This window comes from Cavia porcellus, unplaced genomic scaffold (genome assembly GCF_034190915.1).
Source record: "Cavia porcellus strain 051 isolate PalLab524CR breed Dunkin Hartley unplaced genomic scaffold, mCavPor4.1 scaffold_14, whole genome shotgun sequence".
Taxonomy (NCBI): domain Eukaryota; kingdom Metazoa; phylum Chordata; class Mammalia; order Rodentia; family Caviidae; genus Cavia; species Cavia porcellus.
Genome location: NW_026947497.1, coordinates 40,269,420 through 40,290,224, shown reverse-complemented (window position 1 = coordinate 40,290,224; position 20,805 = coordinate 40,269,420). Strand labels below are relative to the sequence as shown.

The 20,805-nt window shown below is 35.0% G+C and overlaps 1 protein-coding gene across 1 annotated transcript in view; it reads right to left on the bottom strand.

Moving 5' to 3' along the window:
* Positions 1–10,693: 10,693 nt before the first annotated feature.
* Inpp4b (inositol polyphosphate-4-phosphatase type II B) overlaps positions 10,694–20,805 on the bottom strand; it is a 765,962-nt gene continuing 755,850 nt past the window's right edge. The window contains exon 26 of the mRNA XM_063260834.1: positions 10,694–10,768. Coding sequence (XP_063116904.1) covers positions 10,732–10,768 — 37 coding nt within the window. The 3' untranslated portion in view covers positions 10,694–10,731. The remainder of the gene's footprint in view (positions 10,769–20,805) is intronic.

Genomic DNA, 20,805 nt, shown 5'->3' with positions numbered 1-20,805 from the left:
TTATATGCAAATGTATTTACTTTTTTCTTCCTATTTTGTAGTGTACTAGTCATCTTCAGTTCTTTCACACCGCATAACAGAGTTACTGTTCCATGCCACAAAACATTTTCCTTTGGAGGTGGAATTTAAAAGTTAAAAATCTGGAAGGTATAAAAAAGACACCTTTACAATTCCAGACCAACCAGGAGACAACCTGTGAGATTGTTTTGGGCATGTAGGAAGCACCCAGGGACCTTCAAGTCACGGTTCTCAATCTCAGCTGGATACTACAATCACCACAGGAGTTTTTAAGACATTGGATTCTTAGCTGCACACTAGATCAATTAAATCAGAAGATTTCTTCTGGGAGAAGGATCGGCATTAGTCTGTATAGTTTTCAGGTGATTCGCTATGTGCCCAAGCTGACAGCGGCTGCTCTGGGGCTCACGGAATTCAAGCTGCATATCACATCAGGTAGCTACCTGACATGCCCTGCACACTGAAAGCAAGTTTAGAGACTTCACAGCTGTAGACTGTTAGTTGATCATCCAGTCTCTTCAGGGCAAGTTGACAGAGTCTGTCGATTTGACAAGAGGAAGTGCTGTGGCCATTCAGGAAATACTAAGCACATCTCAGCATCACAAAGAGAATCCACAATCATTTTACCTAGTCTTGATTTCAAAGCAAAGTTCTTATTTTTTCTTAAATCAGAAATAGCTCCCTGAGTTCTGCTGTAATTCTGCTGCTAGGAGGAATATGTTTTATGTTTAGACTTTCTGTAATGATGTTATTGAATAACTACATGACTGACTTTATTGTATGCATCTAGGTAATGTTTTCCCTGTTTTCTGCAGCTACTTCAGTGGAGGACAGCCCAATGACCAGTATAGGTTTTTATCCCGTGGAACTGTAATATAAGCAAATATTCATGTGCTCACTGTATGCAAGGTATGCTGTTCTGTGCATGATAAAAGCTTTGAGACGAGACAGGACTGCTCCTCTGAAATAGGCCACACTCTAACGTGAGTGATCAGAATAAAATAATGTTAAAAAATACATTGAAACAAACACTGGTCTCATGAAGATATCCTGTGGGGGAAAAAAAACAGTAAACGGAGCTGAGGAAACAGGGCAAGGACAACTGACCTTTGTAATTTTAACACTATGAATATTTTCTGATTAATGATTGTGCACAGAGAGAAATAGGAGGTATAAAAATGCACAAAGAAGTTCAATAGCATATCACTAGTAACCCTACAATCCAAACAAAGCAAATGCATTTCGAATATATGTATAAATATATACATACATACATACATGTGTATGAGTGTATATTAAATATTCAAAATATGGCATATATGTATATATGGCATATAAACAATGACATGCTTATATATCTCACATTGATATGTATATATTGATATACCAGTATCTATGCATACATAGTTTATTTATTTAAACACATTTGTGTGTTATGTGTACTTTATGCATGTAAATATGTTAATGCATTACACATGTACATACACTATTATAATATCTGAAGGAACTAAATAATGAAACCTCTTTTAAAGTTTTATTACTTGAGAGTAGAAGGTGAAGGCTGTAATAATATATTATTGATGGAGACTACGTTGAAGAACAAAGCTTTGTTTGAGAAACCGAAGGAGCAGATAATTGAAGTCCAGTATTAGAATTATGCAGACTGACCCAGTCAGCCATGGATGATCCTTCTGGATCGGAAGGAGACGAAGTAACGCTTGCCTGTTCTTTGGAAGCACAGTGGAACTCAAGTTCTCTGTAAGTGGAGAAGAAAAGTTTCCAAAAAGAGAACTTGGAGCCGAGATGATGGTGCCAAGTCTAGGCTACAATTTACATATGTGTGTTATTATGTAACACGTATAAACAACATTATAATGCACACTTCTGACTGTAAATATACATGGAAGTCTAGAGACTCAACTTGGTAAAATGTAAATTATCAAAATATTAGCTATCATTCTAATTCTCAAATCAATGTCTTTATATAGAATATCAGAAGTTTTGCAATAAGATTAGATGACAATGCTATTATACACCACTCAAAATACATAATGACCTTCAATTCATAAAATTTCATTTTAAAAGCTGTTCTAATTTTACAAATAGACTCCCTGCCAATGTAAAATTTTTAGGGAGAAATAAAAGTTCAAAGAATAAATACTTTTCAATTTAATGCAAAGAATTTCAAAATAAAATTCCTTTGACTCTTTCAAATAACTTGGAGTCCAAAAGTTGTCCTTCCAACTTTCCTCTATTTCCTACAGTTGGAGGAGCTCTCTATACCTGCATACAGTTGGGGATCTCTTAAAAACTGCATGTGATCCTTTTAAGGACTCAGAAATTCTTAGTTCAGTGCCAAGACTAATCATTCTACTCCAGTGGGACTGTTTAAAGTATGACTTTAAAAAAGCAACCCCAACCCCAGGCCCACAAAAATTAACATACAGGACAAACTCTAACCCCTAGAACAAAGATGTATGGTACAAATCCCTATGGCATTTAGATATAGTCTTCCCACAGGGTCTCTTACTGTTGTCTGAAACGGTAGATGGAAAGCAGTATTAACGTATTAACATGGTGAAAATCTGGGTCTCGGGTTAACTGATTTGATAGCTATTCCGTTTGCCTTTCTGCAATACACAGCCTATGAAAACAATTGGTAGGAGCCTCCTAGAAAATGACAAATGTTGCAACCATGAATTTACTGTTTTATGGGGGGAAGGGAGAGGGCAGGATTCCAGATGGCACCTCCATCTGTCTCTTTGATCAGACTGGTGCCTCCATCAGAGGGCTGCACTAAACAGCATTTCATCTTTGTTTGCAATGGCACTAGACTCTTCCCTAAGGCTGGAAATACTTTCTTTCTCACAGAACTATTCTGAACCTCCTAGCTTTCCAAGTTCTCTTAGCTTCAGCCCCCAAGGTGAGATCTGCTGAGCAGTGCCAACTTCAAAGTATTCTTTGAGCAGGCAGTAATGTGGCTCTGTATAGCAGTGTGCTTCCTTTATCTCCTGAAATGGGATTGGAATGGCATAAAAAATATCCTGTCTCCTAGAAAAGGACTTCAACTTCGGAGCTGGTTGAAAAATCATCTCAGAAGATTCTCAACTGAAGCCACGGTGGAGCTGTTGGGGCAGCTACTTCTAGTGAAGGTCAGAGTGTCCACCACTGTGGTCCTCCAGATTCAGGACAATTGCTTTCCTTTGCAACCCAAAGTTCTTCAGCACTGAGGTGCCCACCTGTCCAATTATAGAAATTGTCATTTTGAAACTCCTCAAATATTCCTTATTACTTTCTACTAGTGAACATTCTCACCAGATCCATAGTTTAAGGTCAAGGTTAGCACAGTTTCAACTTGTGCTCAGAATGCAGAAGGCATCGTCACCTGATGCCACCTGAGGTAAGAGCGCCTAGGAGCTTCCTGGCATTCTGTACTTGGCTTAATTTTGCTGACTGCTGTGTGCATGCAGGTAATGATCACACATCAGTCTAGCCAGGGATATGAAGCCAGGCTGTGCCTGCACCATTATGAACCACATCAGTCTGAGGCCCAAGGACTCAACACCTGCCAAAGTCCCTCACTTTGCTGCAGTCTTTTCCTTACACAAACTCAAGGTCAAAATGCAGTAACCCATACCCTGAGGCTCTCTGTGTTGGCCATAGGTCTGTGCCATTGGCCCTTTCTGCATGCAGTGTCATTGGGTTCAGAACCACAAGTTTCAGCTCACAGCCAAAATCATAAATTCATAACTAGTAGTGTTTATGAATTCTATAGCTCTCAACAGTTAAAAGTTAACTATACAAAGTAAAAACCTATTTAATATCTAATTGCTACATGTGTCCAATGCCAACATTCCCTATCCAAACACTAAAGTCTAAGGTTTTATGAGAAGGTTTGCTCATTTCAGATGCAATTTACTTTCCAAATGTTTCTTGTTTTGTTTCTCATTGTGCTCAGTCATTGTAATGAACTGGAAGTTTAAAAACACACACACACACACACACACACACACACACACAGATGCTGTTGATTTTTACCTACTAAATCTCATAGATAGAGTCATAGGGCTTACTATTGCTCTAATATTCTGTACAGTGCCTGGAATATAACTGCTCCAACATTTTTATAAAATGAATGAATAAATTAACAAGTGATAGTCAAACAGATACATGATTTAGTGGGAAGAAGTTTAAGCATTATGGAACTCTAGTTAGTGCTTTTTGGTTTCACTGAAAAAAAAACCCAACTCAAAATTATTTCATCTAAAATTATGAATATAGTTATTCAAATAATTGAAAATGCTAGCAAATCAAAACTTGAAAGGGGCTGTTGAGACACTCTTTTTCTCTTATCCTGTATGTCTCCACCAACCATTACCTCACCGCCATTCTATTTAACTTTCATTGGCCTACTACCCATTATTGGGTAGCTTGTCAACCAGTAAAGAGATGGTTATCTGGTAGTACCATGTAAGAGGGGCTTCATCTTCTTGCTGTCTGCTGCAATTCCTTTGGAGGATATAGTGGGTCACTGTTAGCTCTTACAGATCTGCCTGTGTTACCCATTACTAAAACTCACATTTCCTTGGCCAAGGAGATCTAAGTTCATGCCTAACCTTAGGGTATTTTGGAAAACAAAAGCAGTTCTTCCATTTTTCTGGAATGCAGTAGAACTGGAAATGTGTAATGAATAGCATGAATAATTCTACACTCACTCTTAGCTTTGTTTCTGACAAAAAAAAATCCTAACACTTGGTAGAGATATTCTTGACCCATATATTTTCATTTTAGTAGTCCTAGTAGAAATAAAATGCTTTATATCCAGTGATTTTAAAAGAAGATCAGAGTTAAAGGAAAGTAAATTTAAAATGATCTCTAACAGTTTGCTATGGCTGCTATACAAATGACCACTGGGTTGCTTGCAATTGCATGAATTTATTAATTAATTTCTATAGGTCATAAATCTAAAATGGGTACAAAAAGGATAAGATTAAAGCTTTAGCCAGGGTGTCTCCTTCGAAGTCTCTAAGGAAGTACATGGGTTGACTGATGGTCCCTCCACAAAGAAATGATGTCTATGTCCTAAACTCTGGAAACTATAAATACGACATTACCTGGAAAAAGATGCCTTTGCAAATGTAACTAAATGCTCTCAAGATGAGTTGGTCTTGGATTATCCGTGTAAGTCTTGAGTCTAATGACAAATCTTGTGGGAAAGGGGCAAAGAGAAGATGCACAGAAATGAAGGCCATGTAAAGATGTAGAACATGTAGCTTTAAGACAGAGAACTCCTGGAGTCCCTAAAATCCCACCGCTGCTTACACCTTGATTGTGGAATCATAAACTCTAAAATGTATGAGAATACACTTGCATTGTTCTAAGGCATCAAATGTATGGTGAGTTGTTAATGCAGTGCTAGAAAGTCGGTACATAGTGAGGTCATTTCCCACTCCAGCTTGTGTTGCATGGATGCTTTTCATTTATTTTCAAATATGGCACCTAAAATCCCAGTCTCAGTCTCTCCCCTCCTCCACCTTCCTCCGTGATTACACTGCATTCAACCGGATACTCCAGGGTCATTTCCATCTGTAAAGGTCAGTTTATCGGCAACTTTAATTTCTTTATAATCATATTTGTTGCTATCATATAACGTATCTTTGGCATAGATTATAGACAATATGTCGATATTTTTGGAGGGTCATTATTTTTTCTACCGTATGAATTGTGAGTAAAAAGCAGAATACCAAGAAAGAGAAGGAATAATGTTTGCTAATGGCAGGAGAGACAGGGAAAATGAAACAATTGTTTTAAGTTAAGGTTCTATAAGTCTTCCCTCAATGTAATCCTGAGTCTACACAGACAACTTCCATCTGCTGATCTCTACAAGTGAGTATTTGGAGCATATGAAATATTTAGGAAGTAACTTGTGCTTACCTTGCTTCCTATGGATCAGTATCAACTTTTATTAGCTTTTTCTCCAGTGATTGACTTACAAATTCCTCCTTTATTTACAACACAAATATTTCCCTTTGGAGTAGGTCTGTCTAAATTAGTAGGTCTGTCTAAATTCTTTTTCTGGTCTCTGTCTGAGCACTGGCCTTCAATTTTTATCACCAGCCGATCTTGGTTCAAGATAATTATCAAAAGAATTTCCCAGTGTGGTTTGTTCCTTGCAAATGAAGCTTACTAACTATCCCATGAGGAGAGGATTTGAAGCAAATGGATAATTGTATTCTCACATACGATATATACTGGGTAGTTTAGGGGATGCTCAAAATACTTTAACATTTGTTTATAGAGGACACTGGAGGAAGGAGTCAGGCAGGAATAAGAAAATTAGAATCAAAAGTTCAAAATGTATTTTATTTATGAAGTGGGAATTCTATGGTAGAAATAGACATAAATATTAAATACATTACCTTTTCATAACTCAGTGGGGTATAATCATCGGATTTCAGTAAACTGTACAATGGTATATCTATCATCAATCCTTCATAACCATTTGTTATTTTCTCTACTCCTGCCCCAAGCCCTGGCAAACACTTGTATTTCTACAGAGTGGACATTTCTGGACTTTGCATGAGTTGACTAATGTACTATGTGGTATTTTTCTCTTTCTTTTGCATGATAATTTCTAATACTTAATACATGTTTATGATGTTATAGACACAAACTAAATTCATATATATATATATATATATATATATATATATATATACATAAAAGTATGTACCACTCAAAGTTTTTCAGTGGGGTAGGTAATGTTATTAAGTCTATAGATGAGAAGCCAAAGTTAAGTAGCTTCTATGATAATAGACATCTACAACTCTGTTTACCCAGTCAAAAAGCTATAGTTTAATCTGAGGCTTTCACATTATCCAATGATTCATCTTACAACCCCCAAAGGGTTCCAATCCACATAATATTAATATGAAAGTGAACAGGAGGTATGAATAATACACCACATTAATAGAACCAAAGAAAAAAATTACATGATCATAGCCACAGATACAAAAAAGCTTTTCATAAAGTTCAACACTTTCATGGTAAAAAACCTTGCAGATAATCAGAATAGATGGCCACTACCTCAATCCAATAAAAGCCATCTATGACAAACCAACAGCCAACATCATAGCAAGTGGACAAAAACAGAGTTTTCACTCTTAAATCAGGAACAAGACAAAGATGTCAACTCTCAATATATTTCTGAAAACATTAGCCAGAAGAGTTAGACAAGAGAGTGAAATAAAAGGAATAAAAATAGGAAAGGGAGAAGGTAGACTATTATTATTTGCAGATGACATCATACTCTACATGAAAGACCCCAAAAATTCCACCAAAAGACTACTAGAATTAATAAGCAAATTCAGCAGCATAGCAGGACACAAAGTCAATGCTCAGAAATCAATAGCATTCCTGTACACGAACAACAAACTCACTGTGTTTTACATCTACTGATTTGAATATATTGAACAATCCCTGTATTCCTAGGATGAATCCCAATTGGTCATGGTTTTGAATCTCCTACATGATTTACTACATTCTGTTCGCCAGTATTTCATTTAGTAATTTTGCGCCTATGTTCACTGGCCTATAGCTCTCTTTTTTTGATTGGATATTTATCTGGTTTTGGTATCAGAGTAATACTTGCCTACAAGAATGAGTTAGGGAGAATTGCTTCCCTTTCAATTTCATTAAAGAGTTTGAGGAGCCTTGGCATTAAAAATTCTCTAAACTTCTTGTAGAATTCAGGCATGAATTCTTCAGGACCTGGACTTTTCTCTGTTGGTAAGTTTTTAATTATGATTTCAATTTCATTAACTGATATTGGGTTATTCAAAATTTTTATATCTTCTTGTTTCAGATTTGATAATTCATACATTTCTAGAAATCTGTTCATTTATTTTGTGTTTTCCATTCTGTGTAAAAATTTTCAAAGTAGGTATTGTATATCTTCTGAATTTCGACAAGATCTGCAGTGACTTTACCCTTTTCATTTCTCATTTCATGAATTTGTGTTTTTCTTTGCTTTTCTTGATAAAATTGCTTAGGGGTTTATCGATTTTGTTGATTCTTTCAAAGAACTAACTCTTTGACTCATTAATTCTTTGTAATTTTTTAGGTTTGATTGCATTAATCTCTGCTCTTATCTTTATAATTTCTTCCCTTCTATGCAATTTGGAAATGACTTGATTTTCTTTTTCTAGAACTTTGTTATGCAGCATTAGGTTGACTGTGTCCATTCTGTTTTCCTGATGAGAGTATTCACTGCTATAAATTTCCCTCTTAGGATTGATTTCATTGTGTTCCACAGGTTCTAATATGTTGTATTTTCATTTGATTATAGATATTGTTTAATTTCTTCTTTAACTTTATCTGTTGCCTATTCATTGTCTAGGAGAGTGTTTTTTAATTCTTATGTTTTTATTGATTTTTTTTCACTTTCTTTTGCCATTAATTTCCAATTTCACTGAATGATAAAATGATAAAATGAATGATATAATTTTAGTTTCTTGGCATTTACTTAAGCATGTTCTTTGAGGGTTTTATATGGTCTATTTTAGGAAACATTCTATATGCAGCTGAAAAGAATACATGATCTGATGTTGTTGGCTGAACACTGTAAATATCAGCTATGTCTATTTGTTCACATGTCTGATTCTGCTCTGTTGTTTATTTATTTTGTCTAGTTGATCTAATTCTTAGTGACAATGAGTTACTAAGTTTCCTTGTTACAATTGTGTTATTGCTTATTTGATTTTTCATGTCTATCCTTATTTGTTTTACATAGTTGTGTGCTCCCATATTTGGTGCATATATATTTATGGTTGTTATCACTTTCTTTTGAATTTTTCCCCTAACAAGTATGTAGTGACCATCTTTACATCTTTCAATCAATCATTTTTGGTTTGATGTTCACACTGTCTGCAAACAAAGTAGCAACCTTGCTTTTTTCTGGGTTCCAGTTGCATAAAGTATTGTTTTTCATTTTTGGACTTTCAGTCTGAGTTTCTTTTAAGTTACATGTGTTTCTTGTATACAGCATATTGTTGGATCTTATTTCTTGATCCATTCTACTAATATGCTTCTTTTGATATTGGAATTGCAGCCATTTACATTGATGGATATAACTGATACATATTGGCTTATCTTTGTCATTTTATTTTCCTTTGTTGTTTCCCTGATTTAACCCTTTGATTGTTTGTCCTACTTGGTGTTTTTTCTGGAATTGTGGTCATTTTTGCCTTTATCAAGAATATCTTTCAGTACTCTTTCTAGGGTTGTGTTGGTGGTCATGAATTTCTTCAGTTGTTCTTTATCATGGAAGTATGATATTTCTCCTTTAATTTTGAAAGGTAGTTTTTCATAGTGCATGAATCTGGGTTGGAAGTTGTTTTCATTCAGGCTTCAAATGTTTCACTCCAAACACTTTTTGACTTGAGAGTTTGTATTGAGAAGTTGGCCCTGATTGTAATGGGCTTTGCTTGTGATCTATAACAACTTTTAATATTCTGCTTTGGTGCTTAATTTCTAGAATCTTGATGATTGTATTTTGGGGTGTAGATTTATTTTCTTTATGGCTGTTTGGAGGTCTATATGCTTCACTTAACTGTGTCTGACAGTTTGTTTCCATGCTTAGTAAATTTTCTATTACATTTGCAGGTTGTTTTTTATGTCATTTTTGTTGACCTGTATTTTCACTGACATCTATTGTTATTGTACTGTTTTTCTTTGCATTGTCTTGGAACTGTCAAATCACTGTTTCATGAGATCATTTTCAAGAGATCTGTCCTTTTATAACTGTTAGCTGCAATCCTGTGTTCAGGGTTTGGAATTTTACTTCAGTTTCACTGAAATAGTTTTGCCAACTTTCAGTGGAACTTTTAAATTCCTGTATATCTCTTTGAATCTGTTTTACACATTCTAGTTCTTTCCTATATTTTTAATTCGAGGTTTCCATTATTTTCTTATGTTCCTGTATTTTTTTTTACCTATGTCTTCTCTAGTTGTACTGAGCAATGCCTTCATTATGGTCCCCATTTCTTTTATTACCTGAGAGATTATTTCTGATCAGATTTCTTCTATGGCATTGTGAATTTGTTTCTTCATTTCACTTGCTATCTTTTCAGAAATTTTAGGTGTATGTCTTCTAATTTTTTATATTAATGTCTCGCATACTTATTCTAGATGGTCTGGAGGTTCAATTGCATTTTGCTTTCTGGTCTTCTAATTTTCACCTCTTCATTCATTTCAGTCTTTTCAGTCTTGGTAGTCTCACCTGTCCATCATGTGCATCTTACTCAGGGTCTTACTGTGTGGCTGACATTCACTGAGGCACGAGGTCCCGCAGTGTAGAGGGGGGTCAGTCACCTAAATTCCTCCCTTAGGGCCAGTTGGGTGAGTCCTGGATTCATCCTAGGCTGATTAACCTAGATTATTGATGTGAACCAACCCTTAGCTTGTATTGTTACTGCTGCTTCAAACTTTTTCAGGGCACCAGACCCACATGTCTGTGGTTTGTACCCCGGTCAGGGGCCTACTATGTCAGTAAGGTCTTTCAGGCCCACCCTTGGGATAGGTCACTGGCACTCTCACTGGCTCACCTGGTTTCCTCTGGATGGAGAGGGGTCACCTGTGTTCTTGCTGGTCTGATGAGCTCTTCTGGATGGAGGGAGGGGTTACTGGCACTCTTGCAGGCCCACTTGGAGTCATTCAACTGGAGAGAAGGATCACTAGTACTCTTACAGGCCTGCCAAGGTATACAGGATACAAGGAAGGGTCACTAAAGATTAATATGAGGCTAGAAATGTCAAGGCAGCCAAAAATTTAGGCTTTGGTATAGTTGAGGGATTTAGATAGCTCTGCGTTAAAATTAAGAGAATATCAGAGTGATCAGAAAGTTTTGAATTTAGTCAAATGCAAGCTCTGGTAAATGAGACCTGCAAAGATGGAGCAGAGGAGAGCTTGGTCCTTGAAGAGATTAGCATTAAAAGAAGCCAAATATTTTGGAATAGGACTATAGGAAAATTGTCTTTAGGAAACTGAGAAATCATCAGTGGGTCACCCTTTAGATGCTCAAAATTGTGAAGGTAAAAATCTTTGCTTTGAGAAGAGAGCCCCAGGAAACTATCCCCTTGGATTCAGTTTACAGTGCTCAGCCATCCCAGACACTTGGAAGGCCCTGCAATCGCCATCAAGTTGCACAAAAGGCTCAGCTAGTTGTCTAGTTTGCAAACCTCAGCATCATCAGTTCGCTGCTGGTTTTAGGTGTGTGTAAAATGCAAGTGTTGTGGGGTTAGGGGGATTTTCACTCAAATTTCAAAGGAAAGCCTGGGAGATAAAGCAGTGTGCCCTGAGAGGACAGTGCATGAAGATGTGAGGGTGAAGTCAAAAGAAAAACAGAATTCCTAGCATATTTGAAAAGGTAGAAATGCAGAAAATCTGAGGAAAGTTACAAGGAGTGAGCAAAATCTTTCCAATACAAAGACCATGAGGGCTACAATCACTGGCAGTGGCACCCAAAGCTTTTGGAGTTTGTGTGTCACCACAATTTGTCATTGCTTTTGGACATGGAACTACAGAGTTTAATGTTTGCTTTGCTGAATTTTGGGCTTGGATTTCTATTTCTATTTTTCCTCATTTTGAAATGGCAAATTCCAAAATTTGCATTTTGGAAGTGTGCAACTTTGTTTTTAATTTTTACAAGGGCTCAGTGCTAATAATTTGCTTTAAGTTTCAAAGAAAACTTTAAACTTGAACTTCTCAGCAATGCTGAAACTTTTCAGAGTTTAGCAACTCTTTGACATGGACTAAATGCATTTTATATAGAAGGACATGCATGCGTCTTTTGAAAGTCAGAACCAGAATGTTATAGCTTATACCTAGCTGTCCTCCCAAAGCCTCATGTGTTCTATGTGGGGCTCCTGGGAGGTGATTAGATCATGAACGTGTGATATTCATCACTGAATTAATTCACTGATTAAAGCACTGATGAGTTTGCAAATGTGATTTGGGAGGTGAAGTCTGGTGGTGGAGGCAGGTCATTGGGGTAGTGAATTAGGAGAGTATCACTTCCTCCTTCTCATTCTCCACTCTTCATCCTCTTTCTTCTCCTTTTTTTCTCCTTTCTTCCACACTTTTTGTTTGTATCGTTATGCCATGAGTTCTTTCTCTTCTTCCACACCCCATGGCATGGTGCCTTATCTAGGAATCAGCTGACTATAAACCAAAACCTCTAAAAACAGTGAGTTAATATAAACTTCTCCTCCTTAGAATAGGATCAGGCATTGTGTCTCAGAAATAAAGGAAATAACTAAGATTTATAGGAAAACTAGATGAAGAGAAAAGTAGAGCATAGTATTTTGGCCACTTGAATTAGATAAAAATCTAGTTTCTACTTGTGACTAAATATCATTATGATCTTTCTGGCTTCCTTTTTGCTTTAAATTTGAGGAAAAATGTCTGCTTTATAAATGTACTTTAATATGATTTACACAGGCACTTACCACATTGAAAATCCCATTAGGGACTGAAATTATTTCTGTTTCTGTATTTTTTTTTCCTAGCAGTTACACCAGAGACATGCAAAAAGGAAAAAGTATGAAAGCAAAGACAATGCTATTTAGGTCTGGTACAGACCTCACTAATAATGCTGGACAATAGATTTTTAAAAATTATTTTAAAGAAGAAAAATACAACTGTTTTGGATCATAATGAATTTAATCTATTAGTAGGAAGGACATGTGAATATGTACTCCTAACATATGAAATTTTTGTTAGGACCTTGAGAAGCAATTGTAAGTTATCAATTTATTAAAAAAATGATAATGATCTAGACACTGGAAAGAAAAATTCCAGCAAAGTCTGAATTAAAAGATCACTTAGTTAGTACATTTTATCTTACAAATTTTGTTTAATGTTGGGGATTGACCCCAGGCGTTTTAAGTGAATTACATCCCTGGGTCTTTTTCATTTTTTTTCTGATTGTGACAAGATATTGTTTCACTAAGCTATCCATGTTGGGGTCAAACTCAGTGTCTTCTTGCTTCCACCTCACAGAGTGGCCAGGATTGTGAGCCTGGGCCACCACATATCACCAATGAATTCTTATATCCAGGCATTTTCCAGCTGGAGCAGGAAATGCTCCCCATCTGAGGCTTTCTGAAAGGCACTGATGACTTTCCTAAGTAAGAGAACTGCATGGGATAAGGGAAGAAGGGTGAGTAAGAGGGAGAGAGAAATAACCCCCAAGAACTCATTGGAGTAATAACCTAAATATTAATTAACTATGTGTTATGTGTTGGCTAAATATTGAGGAACCATGAGGACCTGGGATCATATGATACTGAAATTTCAATTCTGTGAGACCTTGTTAAAATAACATTTTGAAAGAACCTTTTTAGAGAAGTTCTAAGATTCATTTCTAATGTTCTTAGTGTTGTTATCAATTGAAATAATGTAACAGAAACTCTTGGAGATATACACTTGTTATTAACTATATATTGCCTGCTCTCAGTCACTGTGGAAAGCAAGTTAACACAGTAGAGGTAAGGCATAATTAAGAAATATCAAGAAAAGAAACTAGAATTCTAATAAGAACCTAGGCCTCACTATTAAACAAAATATTGCTGTTCAGGGTGTGGGAACTTTGAAAACAACAAGCATAAAAGCATTTCGTGTCCCAGCTTTTCATTTGCTAATTATTGAGTCACAAAAAAAGGAAGAAGAATTTATTGATGTGGCAGTCAATCAGCCATGCCAATGAGAGACCAAAAAACAGAGAGAAAGAGAATAAGAATTTATTCTTCATACATATATAATAATCCATGAAAATAAGCAAAAAAAAATTGTGAATGGAATTATCATTAGCACATATGGTAATTTGAGAGGGAGTGAAATATCCTCAGGTAAAATGAAATTTGAGAATCTATTTTTACAGTTAAGTTTCTTTTAAACTGATATGTAGAAACATAAAAATTATACATATTTATGATATAACATAATATATTGATATATGGATATATTGTGTAATGCTTAGTTCAAGCTAAAAGTATCTCCTAAAACGTTCATCATTTATGATAGAAACATTCAGAATCATGTTTTCTATCTTTTAAAATATGCAGAACACTCTCAGCATGATCTACAATCATCCTTCTGTGTAATACAACTTCATTTGTTCTTTCTTTCTTTCTTTATCTTTTTCTTTCTTTGTTTGTTTTTTTCTTTCTTTCTTTCTTCTTTTTTGCACCAGGGATTGAACTGATGAACTGTGCTTACCACATAAGTGCTTGAGCCACTGAGCTAAATCCCCAGCCCTACCTTCTGTGCAATAATGCACCAGGACTTCTTATTCCCATTTAATTAGAATTTAGTGCCTATTAGTCAACCACTCTCCATCCCATTCTCCTCCATATTCTCTCCAGTCTGATTTCTACCTCTCTACTCTCAACTGCTTTATGATCTACTTTCTTAGATTCCACATATAAAAAAGAACATGTGGGACTTTTCTGTGTTAATTTCACTATAATAATCTTCAGTTTCATCCCTATTGCTGTGAATTTTATTCTTTAATGTAGCTAAACACTGTTCCATGGTGTATGTGTACTACATTTTTTTTATCTATTCATCAGTTGATGAATATTTAGCTCATTTGAATTTCTTGCATGCATTCAGTGTGGATGTCTCTTTGATGTACTGATTTCATTTTCTTTGTAAGTGTATATTCAGTGTGTGGTTTCTTGATCACAGGGTAGTTCTATTTTTATTTTTTGAAGAACCTCAATACTATTTTTACTAATAGCGACATTATCACCAATAATGTGAAGGAATCTTTTTTCTTCATGTTCTCATTAACACAACTTGATTCTTTGAAAAGATAGGATCTTAGACTAATAAAAACAGAAAAGACTCAACTCAAATAAATGCTGTTACAGATTAAAAGGGAGACATTGCAGCTAGCATCATAGAAATGCAAATTAAAGTTAGAAATTCTTAAGAGCAAATTTGTACCAACTGTTTTAATAACATAGAAAACAGACAAATTCCTGGGCTTATAAAGCCTGCCAAGGGGGCTGGGGATTTAGCTCAGCAGCATAAGTGCCTGCCTTGCAAGCAGGCAGTTGTGAGTTCGATCCCTGGTACCGATAAAAAGGAAAAAGACAAAAAAAAAAAAAAAAAAAAAAAAAAAAAGGCTTGCCAAAACAGAATCAGAAGAAACAGAAAACCTTAATGAATCAATAATAAGTAAAAAAAAATGTATGATTCATAAAAATTCTCCCATAAAATATAAGCCCAACATCATATGACTACACAGCTCAATTGTACCAAACACTTAAAGAAGAACTAATACTTAAATTATACCACAAATTATAGGGGAAGAGAATGCTCCCCAAATTTGTCTACAAAGACAGTTACCCCAATGCTAAAGCCAAACAAGGACACATAAAAGGTAAGCTACCAGCCAAAATTCATAATGAAAATACAGGCCAAAATCAATAATTCTATGGCATAGTAAAAAAAAAATATTCCCTATAATTAAGTGAAATTTATCCCAGATGTGCAAATATGGTTCCACATACATACTTGTAAAAATTATGCACATCAACAAAATAAAGACCAAAAAAATATGGTCATATCAATAGGTGTTGCAAAGACATCTGATAAAATTCAAAATTGTTTTATGACTAAAAAACTTTGAATAAATTAGGTGTACAAGGGACATATCACAACAGAATAAAGGTCATGTATGACAAATAAAAAAAGGTTAATAGCATGTGACATAGGGAAATTTTAAGTCTTTCTAAGATCTAGGAGAAGATAATGTTACCCAATTTCACCATTTTTTTCCACAGAGTACTGGATGTCCTGGCCAGAGCATTAGGAAGAGAGAAATTAAGAGTATTCAGATTAGCAGGAAGAAGTCAGAATGTCTTTTTTTTTCCCAAAAATATATTTTTCTAAACAGCCTACCAAAATTCCTTAGAACTAATAAACCGATTTAGCACTTTTATAGGTTTAAAAAAGCAGCATACCAAAATAGGTATCATTAAATACCAATACTAAACTATATCATAATAAAGCAGTACAGTTTAAAAGAGCTATGAAAATAAACAAAATAAAATATGTAGGAGCAAATTAAACCAAAGAGACAAAAGAGATCTATAAGTAAAAACCAGAAGATATGGATGAAAGTTATGAAAGCAGACAAAGAAATGTTTACAGATTGAAAGAATCACTGTTGCTGAAACGTCCATGCTACCTAAATCAATCTAAAGTTCCAATATGATGTTATTGAAATGCCACCAGCAAGCTTCACATAAACTGAATTAAGAACCCTAAAAAAGTTGCATGGGACCACACAAAACCCTGAATAGATAAAACCATCTTGAGCAAAAAGAATAAAGTAGAAGGCATTACCGTACCTGGCCTCCAAGTAAATGCAAGGTCATAGTAATCAAGACAACTTGACATTGCCATAAAAACAGACACATAGACCGGTGGAACAGAGGATAGGCCTTACCAATAAACCCGTGTCCACTGCCAACTCCTTTCCTACAAATGTGCTTAAAATCCCCTTAAAATTGGAGAAAGGACAGTGTTTTCAATAAATAGTGGTGGGAAAGTGGATGTCTACGTAGAGAAGACTGAAACAAGACTCCTCTTTCTCACCAGTTATGAAACTCGATTTAAAATGGGCAACGATGTTAATGTGAGGCCTGAAACAAACTACCAAAAGAAAATAGGGGCAAATGCTCCCAGAAATAGGGCGGACAAGAATTTTTTGGGTAAGATTCCAAAAGCACAGGACACAAGTAGGAATACATCAAACTAAAAATCTTCTGCACAACAATGGAAACAGTTCACACAGTAAAGACAAAACCTGCCAGAGAGGGAGAGAATACATACAAGTGTATATCTGACAAGGAGATAGGATATAGCGCACGCAATAAACTCACAGTATTCAAAAGCAAACCAATGAGAAAGGGCCATTAGACCTTAGTAAATATCCTAGCTACTTTTCTCACTAGTGAGGCAAAATATCCAAAACCCCAAATTAAAGGAGCAAAGTTTTATTTGGCTCACAGTTCACAGAAATTTCAGTCTAAGTCAGCTGGTTCCAAGGCAGGGTGGCATGGTAGAGGGAATCCCAGAGGAGAAACAGTTCAGACAAAGCAGGACAGGCAGGAGGCAGAAAGCAACAAGTTGAAGTGAACTTAGCAGCTCCTTTCTGTGCCTTTTGTCTTCTTTCTAGGCTCTAGGGCTTAGGGCAGGCACCAAACTAGTCAGTGATTGGATTTTGTAGTCTCACACCCTTAATTCCAGCACCACGCACTCTACATCCTGCCACCACTGTAAAGGTCCCCACAGAATGCGGGAGGTTTAGGAAAACATAAATATGAGTCAGAAAGGAAAAAAAGAATAAAGAAAAAGAGTGAAAGTTGAGCAAGTTGTAGTGGGGCATGCCTCTAATTCGAGTCGCTACCTGGAAAGCTGAGACAGAAAGACCACAAGCTGAGGTCAAGACAAAATATAAATAAGTGAATAATAAAAAGCTTAGCAAGATCATGACTCAAAATAAAATTTTAACAAGGGCTAACGAGATTGCTCAGAGGAAGAGTACTTTTCTAGCATGTGTGGGGCCCTGAGTTAAAAGCCTAGTACTACAAAAAATAAGCTGAGTAAGTGTTGGCAAAGATGTGGAGAAAAGAGAAACTCCCTACACCATTGGTGGGAATATAAATCAGTACAATCATTATGCCATTATTAAAAAAAATCCATATAGAAGTTCCTCAAAACACTTAAAGTGGAACTGCAAATGTGATCCAACAACCCCATTTTTGGCTATAAACCAAAGGTTCTGAAATCAGTATGTTAAAGGATACTAGCATTCTCATGTTCACTGCAGCACTATTCCTAGTAGCTGAGATATGAAATCAACCTATTTGTCCATTAACAAATGAATGAGTCCAACAATGAGACGTGTGTACACATTGGGATACTATTTAATCTTAAGATGAAGTACTAGTCAACTTTCTCATTGCTAAGCTATAATACTCAACACCACAACTCAAAGGAGAAAGGATTTCATTAGCATAGGGTAAAAGTTAAACAAACAATAAAGAAAACAAAAGTTAAAAAACTAAATAAAAAACAAAAAAATACATTTTTCAAGCAAGTCTTACAAATGGATAGCAGATATATGAAAAAGTGATGAAAGCCACTAATCACAGGAAAATGTAAATCAAAAATACAGTGAAGTCTTACCTCACTCCAGCAAAACACATTGTAGTTAAGGAGACAAAAGACAATTATGAAGTGGGACAATATCAATGTTTGCAACATGGAATATAAAGGAATAAGTGTATTTTTACTTAGTAAAATTCTCTCAAAAGTAGGAAAACTAGATTAAGATTTTTATATTATTACATATTTAAGTATAAAATGTTTATATATTCATAATCACTGACTGTCCCTGAAAATAATTTCTAAAAATCTTCATAATATCATATGGAGAGTATGACAATGTCTTTTTTTAAGACACTGATTACCAAAACATGTCTTATTATAGACAATTTTTACAATCTAAGTATATTAGTAAGCTTAGAAATAAACAAAATGAACTGACTCCTAGTTCAATTTATTCTGATGTTAGTAAATTATTTAAGACATCTATAATACATTGTAATAGGACATATTTTCCTTTCACTTGATTTTTTCAATTTATATATATATATATATATATATATATATATATATGCTTCAGATATCAGAGGTACCATATATGTGTAGATATCAGTAATATCAGGGCAGTTTTCAATATTTTTAGGTGTTACCAGTTAGGTTTAGATCTATTTCTTCTAAAAGATCATGTAGAAATTCCTTGCTGACCCCATTGGTGGATAGGATGTGTTAATATTTAAATTTTGCCCTTTATCTAAAATTCTCACCTATTTGATCTTTGATTATTTTTTAAAAGGTAAAATTTTAGTGTTACATTTGGAGTTGTGCCAAGACTGTAGTCTTGAAGAAATGAAATTCTTGAAGAAATGAAATTCTAGCTCAAAAACTTCAAATTTAACAAATTGAGTTATATTTTATAGTTCTCTTAGTCTTGTGCAGTGTTTACTGTTAAATTTAACACGTTATCTATGTCATCTAATCAATGAGAAATGAGAATAGACCTAACATCAAGAAAACTATTTAAATTGTCCTAGATGCGGTTACATTCTCGTCATTTTCGTGTCATTAAATCAGTGGTACAAAAGTACTTGTATATTAGTATTGTTTCTACTGAAGCCAATTAATTACTTTGGGCTTCAGGACAAGTGATAAAAATGTCAATGCTTAACACAGCTTCAAAATTATTTATTTCCTTGAATTTTTATAATTGTCATAAATTTTGACAGGCCATTGCTTCAACTCTGGATTTCAATGCTTGTTAAGCCAATTGGGGTAATTAAAATGTTCCCAGTAAGAAAGTTTACTTATCTGTAAAGTGTGATATCTTGTATGAAATTTCACAAAAATTCTTTGGGGACATTCTTGGCTTATTCTTTCTGTCCATCAAACTTAAGTTTCTTAGTCCCTATATGAATTCAATTGCTTAACCTAAAGTTTTCTTTAGGTTTTAATATTTGGGCATCTTAGAAATATTTTACAACAAAATATATAAAGATTATTTTATTTAAATATTTTCATGGAAATTATTAAGGAAATAAATTTATCGATACTGTTGAAAAACTGGAGTTGCTTTTATTTGAGTATAACCACCTTAATTGAGAAAACATGTCGAAAAGTCGGCACTTGGCACATTTAAACATTTAACTCTGATTAACCCTATTAACTACTTTAACCATTAGGTGGAAATAAAAACAAGCTATGTTCACACAAAACTAAGAAAAATTACACTTGATTTAGATTACAGGTCTCTTGAAATGTATTGGCGCCCTACATCTTTTATAAAATTTCAAATATTTAGATTCACATAAAAAGTCATTGTCATATAAAAATGTGGTTTAAAATAAAAATAGCTTTGCGTTGCATGATGATTTAGCATGTTTGCATTTGATTTGTCTAATAAAATGAATTAGAAAGGTAATACGTTAAATTTTTATGTTAACAACTCCCTAAGTCTTTCTTCAAATTCAATTACGGTAGAAAATATATGTATTGGAAGAAAAGATCCTAAGTAGGTCATCTATCCTTTAAAATAGATGTACTTTTTAAAATGAAAATGAAAGTCTGAGACCTAGAAATGAATGGGGATTCCGCAAGTCCAGAGAGATAAGCAAGAGAGAGAAAATTTCCACTTCAGAGCTGATTATTACTATAAACAAATCCGCAAGCCTATACTTCAGCAAATATAAAGTCTAATTCCCAAACTGGCTGTGCTATTTGGCGAGCTAAGACTGAGAATAAGGTTGTCTTCTGTAAGTATGTGTCCCAAGGCTGACTCGTAGAAGCAATTGATAAATTAGAATGGAATCCTTTTGCTGTATGTGCATAGACCAAACAGGGCTGAAACAGAGATGAAGCAACTCAAAGTTTTGAGGAATGAGTAGCTACATGTTAAGTCCACTGAAGAAACCTGGGAGTCGCTGTGAGTTAAATGTCCATTTGTGCACATGTGGTATATACTGCTTTTGAAACCAAGCAAAATGATAGAAAACATAGTGCAATAGAGCTCACAGGAAAATGACCAGGATTGTTAAAGGCGTAGTACAGGAAAACTGTCAATGAAAATGTGGAAGAAGTTGTAATCATAATTTGGCAACTCTAAAGGGACCA